We start from the raw sequence: 10,783 nt of genomic DNA on the forward strand, positions 1-10,783 counted from the left end.
AAAATTTGAAGCTTTTGTCAGTAAACTTGTGTAAATTTCCCAATTTTCTTAAATGCAATCTCAAAATCTAACCAGGATTTTACAATGTCCCTCCATTCAGATACACTCAACCTAGGTGGTTTTCTAACACTAGCCTTGAGATGAGAGAGAAGAGGAGAGGCAGCCCAAGTGGAGGTCATGCCTCTCTTTGTATTTTCTCTCCCTCTTTCCATTTGCATGTGAGCCTCTTCTAGGCGTCTCTCTCTATTCTCTTCTTCTTCTTCTTCTCTCTCTGCACATGAGGGTGCATAGACTAGCTACAAGAGGGGCTTCTCTCTCTCTCTCTCTCTCTCTCTCTCTCTCTCTCTCTCTCTCTCTCTCTCTCTCTCTCTGTGTGTGTGTGTGTGTGCGCGTGCGCGAGAGTGGTCCCTCAAACTCTCTTTCACTGCACACAGCTACCTGTGTACTACACAGTCGAGCATGGGTGCGCAAGCATCTATTTTGCAATGAATTTTAGAGACGCCAAGTATATAAAATAGCTTTTTGACAGTAAAATAGCTTTAAAAAAACTTAAAGTAGTGTATATATTTTCTAGGCTTCACCTAGTGCCAAGAAAGTCTGAAAAAAAAAAAGGAGAGGGGGTGGAGCCCATCGTCCATGCACGCGCACGCATGATGGAGGGGCTCCAGAGTCACGCCGAGTATCAGCAAGCAATGCTTATCTTCATTTGCAACTCTCACAACAAGCACATTGCTTGTTGCTTGCTAAAATCTCTTTGGTCTGCTACAGGCCTGCTCCATGATCCATAGCCTGCTCGCTCTTTTGGTTACACTGGAGGTGAAATGATAGCTCTTCGCAGCATGCAGCAAGCTGCTATCATGAGGGTACTAAATGCCCGACTCTTGTGGAGCATGCGGGTCATCCGCGTGCGCGCGGACGACTAAGCTGCTTCTGATCAATAAACCATATAATAAGGAGGCCTTTTTGTTGCCCCTAATATAATGGGCCTAGGTGTCAAACAGTCAGCGGTAGCGCTGTTTATCAATCACTATGCATGCCTTCTGATCACTATCTGTGCCTTCTTATCGCTCTGCACTCCATTGGGTACAGGATTCCAATGGACAGTGTGGCCACAAGCGTGCAGAGCAGGTTCCAACTGGCCGCAGCAGCAGAGGCCGACGACGATACTATCATGAGTCCACGGACCGCTGTCAAATATTGAGTGGATGTGTGCCCTGCAGCGCTGTGTACAAGACGCATATCATGATCAGATGGCCGTGAGCTGCAGCAACGATCGGCCCATATTGATGACATGCGCAATATGCCTGTCATTGCCTGAGTGAGATGAGGTGGCCGGAGGAGGAGTTGGGGCAGCTGCCACGCTGCAGCCTACAAGCACGTCTTCCACACAGCCTGTATACAAGCCTGTCTCATCCATAGCTCTCCCGCCACGTGCCTCCTCTGCCGCGCCCATTTTAATATCTGATTAAGAGCCTCCTTGCAATAGTGTTGTTTGGTGTACCCTGCAATGAACCCTCCTCCCAAAATATGCAAATAACCTCTGCTGTACGGACCAGCGACTCTATGGAGCTTGCAGGTCGTCCGCGCGCGCGTGGACGATCAGGCTGCTCTTGAGCTAACAACTTGGTCCTAGATACAAGCCCCCTTTCACATGCGATAAAAGATAAAGGCCTCCATGTGCTCCTCGCTTCGCAAGAATAATCTCATTAAGCACTGAGGCCTTAGCCCATAACATCCGAGACCTGAAGCCTCTCCCTACATCTCCTTCCAGGTGTGTGTGTGGGCGTGCGTGCAATCAACAAACAACGTCCAAACTTTTGAAGGATAGCAAAAAAAAAAGGGGAGGGCTGGAGCCCCTCATCATCCGCGCGCGCGCAGATGATGGGCCCTCTCCTTTTTTTTAAGACTTTTTTGGTACGAGTCGTTGTTGTGCATCATTAGGTGCCCTTGTCCGACCATGTTTCATAGCTAATATTTGAAAGGGGTAAGCACCTCCCTGTGTTGACAGCTTGGGTCGACATATATGCCAAATGTGGTGTGCTTTAGTGATCAAGTTGCACTGTGGTAGGCTTGCAGGTGTTGCTCATTGGTGATGAGAGAGAGAGAGAGAGAGAGAGAGAGAGAGATTATGCGAGTCACACGGGATTAGAAGCCAAAAATCAATTATCAAAAGGGAAAAAAGGCAAAAAAAAGGGGGGGCTCCTTGTCATCCGTGCGTGCGCGGATGATGGGCGAGCTCTAATGCCCCCTTTTTCTAGCCTTTTTCCTTGATAGAAGCTTAAGGTGAACACGAAGGAGCTTAGCAGTGCTGGCGATGAGGAGCGTAAGGGTGATGGTGAAGAGGGATGAGGTGACGAGCAAGAGCGTGGCTCGGACTCGTGATGGGGTTGAGCAGCAGAAGATGTTTCCACGTCAGATTGTCAACTTTCCAAATGTGAATGAGTTGTAGACTATCTAGGAAGAATCAACAGATTAATAGCAGGTTCTCTTTATCTATCTCCCATTTGCACCGGACTAAGGACCTCTCGTCTTTGCAACTAAGGTCGTGGTGACTTAAGCCAATTTTTTCCAACAAGGCCTCACGCTCTAGCAATAGTGGGTGTGGACCTTTGAGCCGTGATGGTTGACAACCCGCTGGGGTGTGCTGGCCCTCTCAATCGTTACACTGCGGACAATGCTTTTCCAATTGACATGAACATTAGCTCCTGCGGACACTTCATAAACTCCTACAGACCCATGCAAGCATACACTATATTTTAGATCTCGCAAATTCACATATTCACTCACATTAAACATACTACATCATCTAATTCTATAGTGTGTGGTGCTAGCGTTGATGCCCAGTCTGCATCGGCTAGTGCTATTGGCAGTGGAGTTGCAGCATAAAACAATGCACGTTGGCCAATGCATAGCGCTATTTGCAAGACCACATTTAGATAGCGGCGATAAAGTCCAGAAGAGACTATCCATTGATTGGGATTCAATTCCATGTGCATGTGCAGACCTTTATAGCAAGAAGCCAACATCTTTCACCATGATTGTGGCGAGGAATAGAATGTGGAATTACTAGAGAAAAATTCACATGGTCGTGGCATGGACTTGAATATTAAATTGTCATAGAGAGATTCAGGTTTGTTATATATCTTGTTCTTGAATACCATGACTATGTAGTAGGAATGGGACTATAGGGAAAGGGGTGAACTATGCTTTTTCCCCTCAATCACCCTAGTTTATCCTTAGTTCACTCAATGATCGGATGGTGTAAATCATTTCCACATCACGCTAGATAACAAGAGCCATAGATCCCCCCTCAAGGAGCTTGTATGAGAGATAGTAACGAAAATGGCCCACTAGATCCTATATTTCTTGAAAAGAGTCGTAGGTCCCTCTTGAAGGATCTTGTGTGAGATAGTGGTGAGGATGGCCCACTAGTTCCTATATGTCTTGTATATGGACTTATGGTTGATTTTATACAATGCATTAAAGGGTCAAATCCCCACTTCTATTGAGTGAGAGAGAGAGAGAGAGAGAGAGAGAGAGAGAGAGAGAGAGAGAGAGAGGAGGGGGGGGGGGAGAAAGAGAGAGAGGCCATTGCCAACTGTTGTTGTTGCCTACATCCACCAGCTTGCTAGATTTGCCTCCGACTCACCTATACCATTGTCATTGCTACTCCGTCACCAGTTCCCATCAACTCTTCCAAGTTCCCACACTCAGCTCTAAATTCTTGCACTTGCTTCTACACACTGCAGCTCTGTAACCACATTCCATTGTCTAGACTACAAAGACCATGATAAAAGAGTGAGTAAACCTATGAAAGAGTGAGTGAATCTATGAAAATATGAGCTCAATTTTTATTATATGTTAAAGGCATGAGAGAGACACTACACTCCACTAGTTTACTCCAAAACACCATCACAAAATACACTTTCACTTCCATCCTAAATATGAACATGGTTAATATATAGAGCATCAAGCAATAGGAAATTTGGTGTATTATAGCTAGTATTTGATAGATAGCAGTCATGATCTTGTTGGTGCTCTCAGTTGAAGTGCTTATTGGCTCAAGGATTTCCTTCAATTTTAATATGATTTGCAATTAGGACAGATCAGCACTTTGAGATTGCTTGCAATGGGCTATGGCCCCGGGCTATGGCCCCTTGAATGGTAGCACGGAGGTCATGTAGTGAACAGGAATTAGCGGGCTTGTTGACAATAGCAATCACTCCAATGTGATGGGGGGAAGATCTCATGGGAAGTCGGACAGCTTGCTATGAAGCTGACGTTGATATACTTTGAAGAAGGGGCATTGTAAAAATTCTGAATGTTGGCTACATTATGTGCCCTTCTTACTAGAGACTTGGTAAGAGGGATTGAGCTCAGGCTTAGCTCAGGCTTTTGGCTTTCATGGTGAACCTAGAGTGTATATTTTCATGTATATACATGCTTTACTTGTGTGTGTTGGAGAGCTCCCCCGAGAGGGGTTAAGACAAAGCCATTCGAATCCATTACTCTGGTCCTCGAAGATGCTAGCTAGCATATAGAAGGTGTAATAGGTCACCAAAATTTAGCATGATGTATTGGGACAGATGAGCATAGAGGAGGGTCTGCATTGCATGTGTATATAGATTGAAAGCATCCTCCATGTATATGTTTCTCCACCATTACTTGTGGAAATTTTCCATGCATATATGGCACTTAGTTTAAGAGAATATTGTATGGACATTGAGCTTTGAATTCCCCTCTTGTTAGATATATGCTTTGAGGTTCATACATTGCGAAATGTTCAAGCTTAAAGTTAAGATTTTATGAAACTTATTTATGTATATTGGGTGTCTATTGTATGTAAAATGTGTGCAATTTGGTTTAATATTTTATACCATTAAAAAGGCTCTAGATTAAATGTCAAAAAGCTCGCTAAAATTCTTTTGATTGAAAAAGCTCGAAATCAAAAGCTCGCTAAAAAAACAAACTCGCCAAAATGGTACAGAATTGGCCCTTAACAAAAATTTCAATTGCTCATATCTTAATCATGTGGAGTTTGATTGTCGATCTAAAAATACAAGCATGCTATGCAGATTGAGCACTTCAAATCTATTAGCTTTCAAGTCATCGGATTGGATGAGTGCATCTGTATAATTGGAGCATATATTGGATGAGTGCATCGGTATAATTGGAGCATATTTTGAGTGATCGGATTGGATGAGTGCATCGGTATAATTGGAGCATATGCAAGCTAATAGATTTGAAGTGCTCAATTTGCATAGCATGCTCGTATTTTCATATCGACAATCGGAGTCCACATGATTAAGATATAAGCAATTGAAATTTTGTTAAGGGCCAATTTTGCACCATTTTGGCCACATCGATAAACTTGTCATCAGATGTTTTTCCAAGCTTACGTGAGTTTGCAAAGGTAGTATGAAGCATTTGGAGCTAGAAAAAAGTGATCGCTCATCAAATGGAGTTGTTGTTACCATATACATGTGGTAGTGATGTGTGTGAACACACTAGGACCGCCGGGGCATTTTCTCCCTCTTTAGGAGGTTTTTTCCCCTAGCATTGTATATACGCCCATCACTCTAGGGCTATCTATCTTTCCATTGCACACTAAGTAACACACTCTCTATTGTGTGCCTTGAGCTTCCTTCGTCTTCTCCAAGCTGTGTGTGTTTCTCTGCAACCCTAATTCCAACAATTGGTATTAGTCGCCAACTGCTCTAGCACATGTCTGCTCGCTTTCCCCCATTTCAGTGAGCTTTGGAGAGCGTTTGCAGGTCGACAAATATTTTTTGAAACCTCGTAGAGCTTAGTCTGCTCAGATTTTTGATTCGGGCTCATTTCGACCTCCGTTTTCACTACAGGCAGTGCTGCACAGGCTATTTCGTCATTTTGTGCAAAATTTCTGTCAGTGCCAATTTTTGCATAACAGGTGCCTTATAGTCTTCTACGGTTTGTGCTATATAGCACATGTTGTTCCCGCTCAGTTTCTCCTATTTTCGGGCAGGTTTCACATTAGGTGCAACATTTACCATGGCTGACAACAACACAGATGTGTTCAAGATGTTTGCTGCTGAGGACAGATTTGATGGGGACAATTACCCTATGTGGGCTTATATGATGCAACATGTTCTTGTGTCAAAGGGCGTCTGTAACATTGTGCAGGGCATTGATGTACGTCCTGGTTTTGAGGATGTAGGCGATATTGAGGATGTTGCAGGTCTTTTTGCAAGGATTGCTGCTATTAGAGTTGTTTTGCCTACAGCAGAACAAGCTCATTGGGATGTAAAGGATGCGCAGGCTCATGCATTGATTGCATTGTCTGTGAATCACACCATTGTTCTTCACATTCGTTCAGCAAAATCTGCAAAACAGGCTTGGGATATTCTAGCAGGTCTTTATGCAAGCCGCAATGAGGCTAAAATTGCTTTGCTGCGTAAAGAGCTGGAGTCAAAGATTATGCATGAGGAAGATGATATGGAAATTTTCCTTCTTGGTGTCAAGGATATCAATGAGCAACTTATTTCTGCAGGTGAAGTCATTTCAGATTGTTCCCTTGTGCAGACTGTTCTTGATGCCTTACCAGATTCCTACCAGACTTTTGCTAGTACTTGGAGACTGATGACCCAAGGAAATCCTGAAGTTGTCAAGTTTGATGCATTATGCACATTGCTCTTGCAAGAGTCACTTTCCAAAAAAAATAGGACTAGGATGCAGCTAAACAGGCTTTTATTGCTTCTCAAAGAAAGGGTGGTAACAGTAATGCAGCCACTTCTTATGGTTCTACTGCGAGTGGCAAAAATTCTGTTCCTAATGCTTTTGCTGGCAGCAATTTGTCTGGAAATTCTGGTGATAAGGGCAAGAAGAAGATGCTTGCCATTATTGTAAAGCTAATGATCACTTGATCAAGTCATGTCCTAAGTTGAAGGCCAAAGAGGCTAAGAAGAAAGAGGGTGGTTCCACTGCAAATGCTGGTTCCACTACAAATGCAGCCATTGTTGAGTCTTCTGTGAAAGGAGACTGTGATGCTGATGTTGATGCAGAATGGGCTTTTAGCGTAGAGTGCACTTACAATCCTGTTATCCATGATGCATGCTTGTCAGTTGCTGCAGATTCACATGTGTGGTATTTCAACAATGGTGCTACAAAGCACATTACCTCACATCGTGAATTGTTCACCTCTCTCGAGTCTGTCCCTCATGGTAATTCTGTCACTTGTGCCAACAATGCCTCTTATATTGTTCAGGGAGTTGGAAAGATTGTGCTCACTGCTGCTAATGGCAGTTCCTTCATACTTGTTGATGCACTCTATGTACCTGGGATCAAGAAGAATCTCTTGTCTATATCCGCACTTGCTAGACTTGGACTTGTAGTAAAATTTTTGTGGATGACAGATGTACAGTTCATGATTTCAATTTTGGTGATGAAATTGTTGCATCTAGCCTTTTGTGCCGTGGGTTGTATAAGCTCACTTTGTATCACAAGTGTGGAAAAAATTTTGCAAATGCTATTGCAGATTCAAGGGCTATTTCAGATGCAAAACTTTGGCATGCACGTTTTGGTCATCTGAATTTTGCTAGTTTGTTGCGTTTGCATAAATCTGATATGGTTGCTTCTTTGCCGCCTCTTGAAGCACCTGTCAAACATGTTTGTGAAGGCTGTATTTTAGGTAAGATGCAGCGTTCTAAGTCTCCAAAGGATGGTTCAGTTCGGACCACATGCAGGTTGCAGCTTGTGCATAGTGATGTTTGTGGGCCCATGCAAAGTCCGTCCTTGGGCAATTACCTATACTTCGTGACTTTCATTGATGATTACTCCAGGCATGCATGGGTATTTCCGCTTAAAGCGAAGTCCGAAGTGTTTATGTGCTTCAAACAATTTCTGGCTATGGTTGAAAATGTCTCAAAATGTACTATGGGCACCGTCCGTTCCGATCGAGGGGGGGAGTATATGTCTCATGAATTTAATGCATTTCTGGCTAGTCGTGGGATAAAACACCAATGTAAAGTGCCTTAGACACCTCAGCAAAATGGTATTGCTAAGAGGAAAAACAGGTCACTGACGGAAATGGCACGATGTATGATCAAAAGTCAAGCTTTGCCGCATTCTTTTTGGCTTGGGGCCATCATGTGTGCCACTTATGTACTTAACTGGTGTCCTATGAAAGCTTTGCAGTCTATTACTCCATATGAAGCATGGCACGATAGAAAGCCTTCTATTGAGAACATGCGTGTTTTTGGTTGTTTGGCATATGCTTTGGTGCCACAAACATAGCGCAAAAAAATGGATGATGAGGCTGTCAAATGTATTTTTGCTGGTTATAGTGCTGAAAGCAAAGGTTACAGGTTATATCATCCGCAAACAAGCGTATTCTGGTTTCAAGGGATGTAGTGTTTGTGGAAGACAGCCCTTGTCATGTACTAGAGACAGTAATGTAAGCTCACAGGACATTTATGACACTTTGTTACCTCTTTTCAATGGCGTAAATACGAATGTAATTTCCAATGAGGCAAATGTACAGCCTATGGGGATTTCTAAAAATGTTATAGATCAGCCTATTACTGTTGCAGATGTACATGATGTACTTGATGAGGAAAGGGCTGAAAATGAGCATGCTAGAGGTATGCCAAAATGGCTGGTGCACACTTTGCGTGATAGTAAGATGCAAGGCTCTCGCCTTGCATCTTATGCATCAAATTGTTATGCTTTGGCTGTGTCTAGCCTACATGATGTTGAGGAGCCTCTATCTTTTGATGAAGCACAGACTTCAGAAAATTGGATGGTTGCCATGCAATCACAATATGATGCACTTATAGAAAATGACACATGGACTCTATGTGATTTGCCTCTTGGCAAAAAGGCCATTAGTACGAAGTGGGTTTACAAGTTGAAACGCAAGCCGGATGGTGAGATCGATCGCCATAAGGCTCGACTTGTTGCAAAGGGTTATGCACAGCAAAAAGGCATAGATTATGAAGAGACTTTTTCCCACTTGTCATATGACTACTATGCGTTTTCTATGTGCATTGGCAGCTCATTTTGGTTGGGATGTACATCAATCAGACATTGTTACTGCTTTCCTGAATGGTGACATATTTGAGGAAGTTTATGTAACGCAGCCTTGTGGTTTTGTCATAAAATGACAAGAGGACAAAGTGTGCAGATGTAAGAAGGCTTTGTATGGGTTGAAGCAATCTCCTCGTGCTTAGTATGAGAAATTTGACACTCATTTGGTTAAACAAGGCTTCTGTAATAGTCCAACAGAAAGCACATTGTATGTAAAGCGTGAGGGTGATGTACTTCTCATTGTGGTTCTTTATGTCGATGATTTGCTGATCACTGGACCAAATGAGAGACATATTGCTGAATTTAAGGCTGATTTGAATGCTACTTTCAAGATGAAAGATTTGGGGCTGTTGCATCATTACTTGGGTATACGGTTTAAGCAGTGTGATGGTGGTATTGCCTTGTGTCAGAAAAGTTACATAGAGACATTGCTATGTAAGTTTGGACTTGAGGATTGCAAACCTATTGCCACTCCCATGGAAATAGGTTTGAAGTTGAGTCTACATGATGCTGGTGATCCTGCAAATGTCACTCTTTACCAAACTACTGTTGGCTGCCTCATTTATGTATGCAACATGAGGCCAGGTATTCAATTTGCAGTCTCATAGGTCAGCACATTTATGCATAGCCCAGGGTCTAAGCATTGACAGGCTGTCAAGAGGATTTTCTGCTACCTTAGTGGCACTTTACATCTTGGTTTGTTTTATCCCAAGGGGGGGATCATTGCCGCCAGACTTACATGCTTTTTCGGACTCAGATTGGGCTGGTTGTTTTGACACGTGAGTATCCACAAGTGGTTTTTGTTTCATGCTTGGCAGTTCATGTATATCATGGTTGAGCAAGAAGCAACCTACTGTCACTACAAGAGGTTGTGTGCTCTTGTGACGCTGTTAGCGACGGAAATACATTGGGTTTTTATAACCCCCGGCGTCGCTAAAAGCGTCGCTACGAGAGCGTCGCTATGAGCGTCGCTATATGCGTCGCTATGAGCGTCGCTATATAGCGACGCATATAGCGACGCTTATAGCGACGTTTACACAGAAGACTATAGCGACGCTCATAGCGACGCTCATAGCGACGCTACAGAGCCATAAATAGCGACGCTTATAGCGACGCCCGAGAGAATATTTTTTTGGTGGCAGGGCATTGAATGCCCTGCCACCCATCAACCATATTGTACTTGATTCACTTTTTAAAAAAAGTGCAAAGGTAGATAATAGACCCAAAATAGTCACCCACAAGACGCATTGTTTGCAAAATTGACAATTGTACACATCATAGGCAAAATGAATTGATTGGCAAATGTAATAATGACAATTGTACAACATCATAGGCATAAAGAATTGATTGGCAAAAGGAACTGCGGTGACAAATGTAATAATATACATGGTTCAAAAAGACGTATAAAATCCGTCTCATGATACATAAGCTATGAGAAACCCTAAACTAATGCTATCTAGCTACGGCTAAACTGACGTCGTCTAGTCAGACGTCTCATCGCGTCCAAGCGGCGTATCTGTCGGATTCTGCAAAAAAAGACAATAAGACAGCTTTTAGTAAGTATAAACATATAACGACATTTATAAAACAATACAAAAAATAAAAAAGAGTAAACCCTAATACTAACCATGCCGCCGCGAGAACTGAGAATGTCCATCAGGGCGTTTAAGCCCTTCCTGCCTGCGTACTCGCGCTCGTACGGTGTGGGATCACGTCCTGT

The 10,783-nt window shown here is 43.1% G+C and overlaps 1 protein-coding gene across 1 annotated transcript; it reads right to left on the reverse strand.

Annotated features, from left to right (window-relative positions):
• Positions 1 to 793: 793 nt before the first annotated feature.
• On the reverse strand, positions 794 to 1,782 carry LOC147450043 (uncharacterized). Its single transcript, XM_086520638.1, has one exon. The coding sequence runs from the start codon at positions 1,451 to 1,453 to the stop codon at positions 1,247 to 1,249; it is 207 nt and encodes a 68-aa protein (XP_086376764.1). The 5' UTR covers positions 1,454 to 1,782; the 3' UTR covers positions 794 to 1,246.
• Positions 1,783 to 10,783: the final 9,001 nt, after the last annotated feature.

This window comes from Adiantum capillus-veneris, chromosome 9, assembly GCF_014529385.1.
Source record: "Adiantum capillus-veneris isolate H3 chromosome 9, ASM1452938v2, whole genome shotgun sequence".
Taxonomy (NCBI): Eukaryota; Viridiplantae; Streptophyta; class Polypodiopsida; order Polypodiales; family Pteridaceae; genus Adiantum; species Adiantum capillus-veneris.

What these genes read in the sequence shown, in the direction of transcription:
- LOC147450043 (XM_086520638.1), bottom strand. Translation starts at nt 1,453, where the DNA reads ATGGGCGCGGCAGAGGAGGCACGTGGCGGGAGAGCTATGGATGAGACA.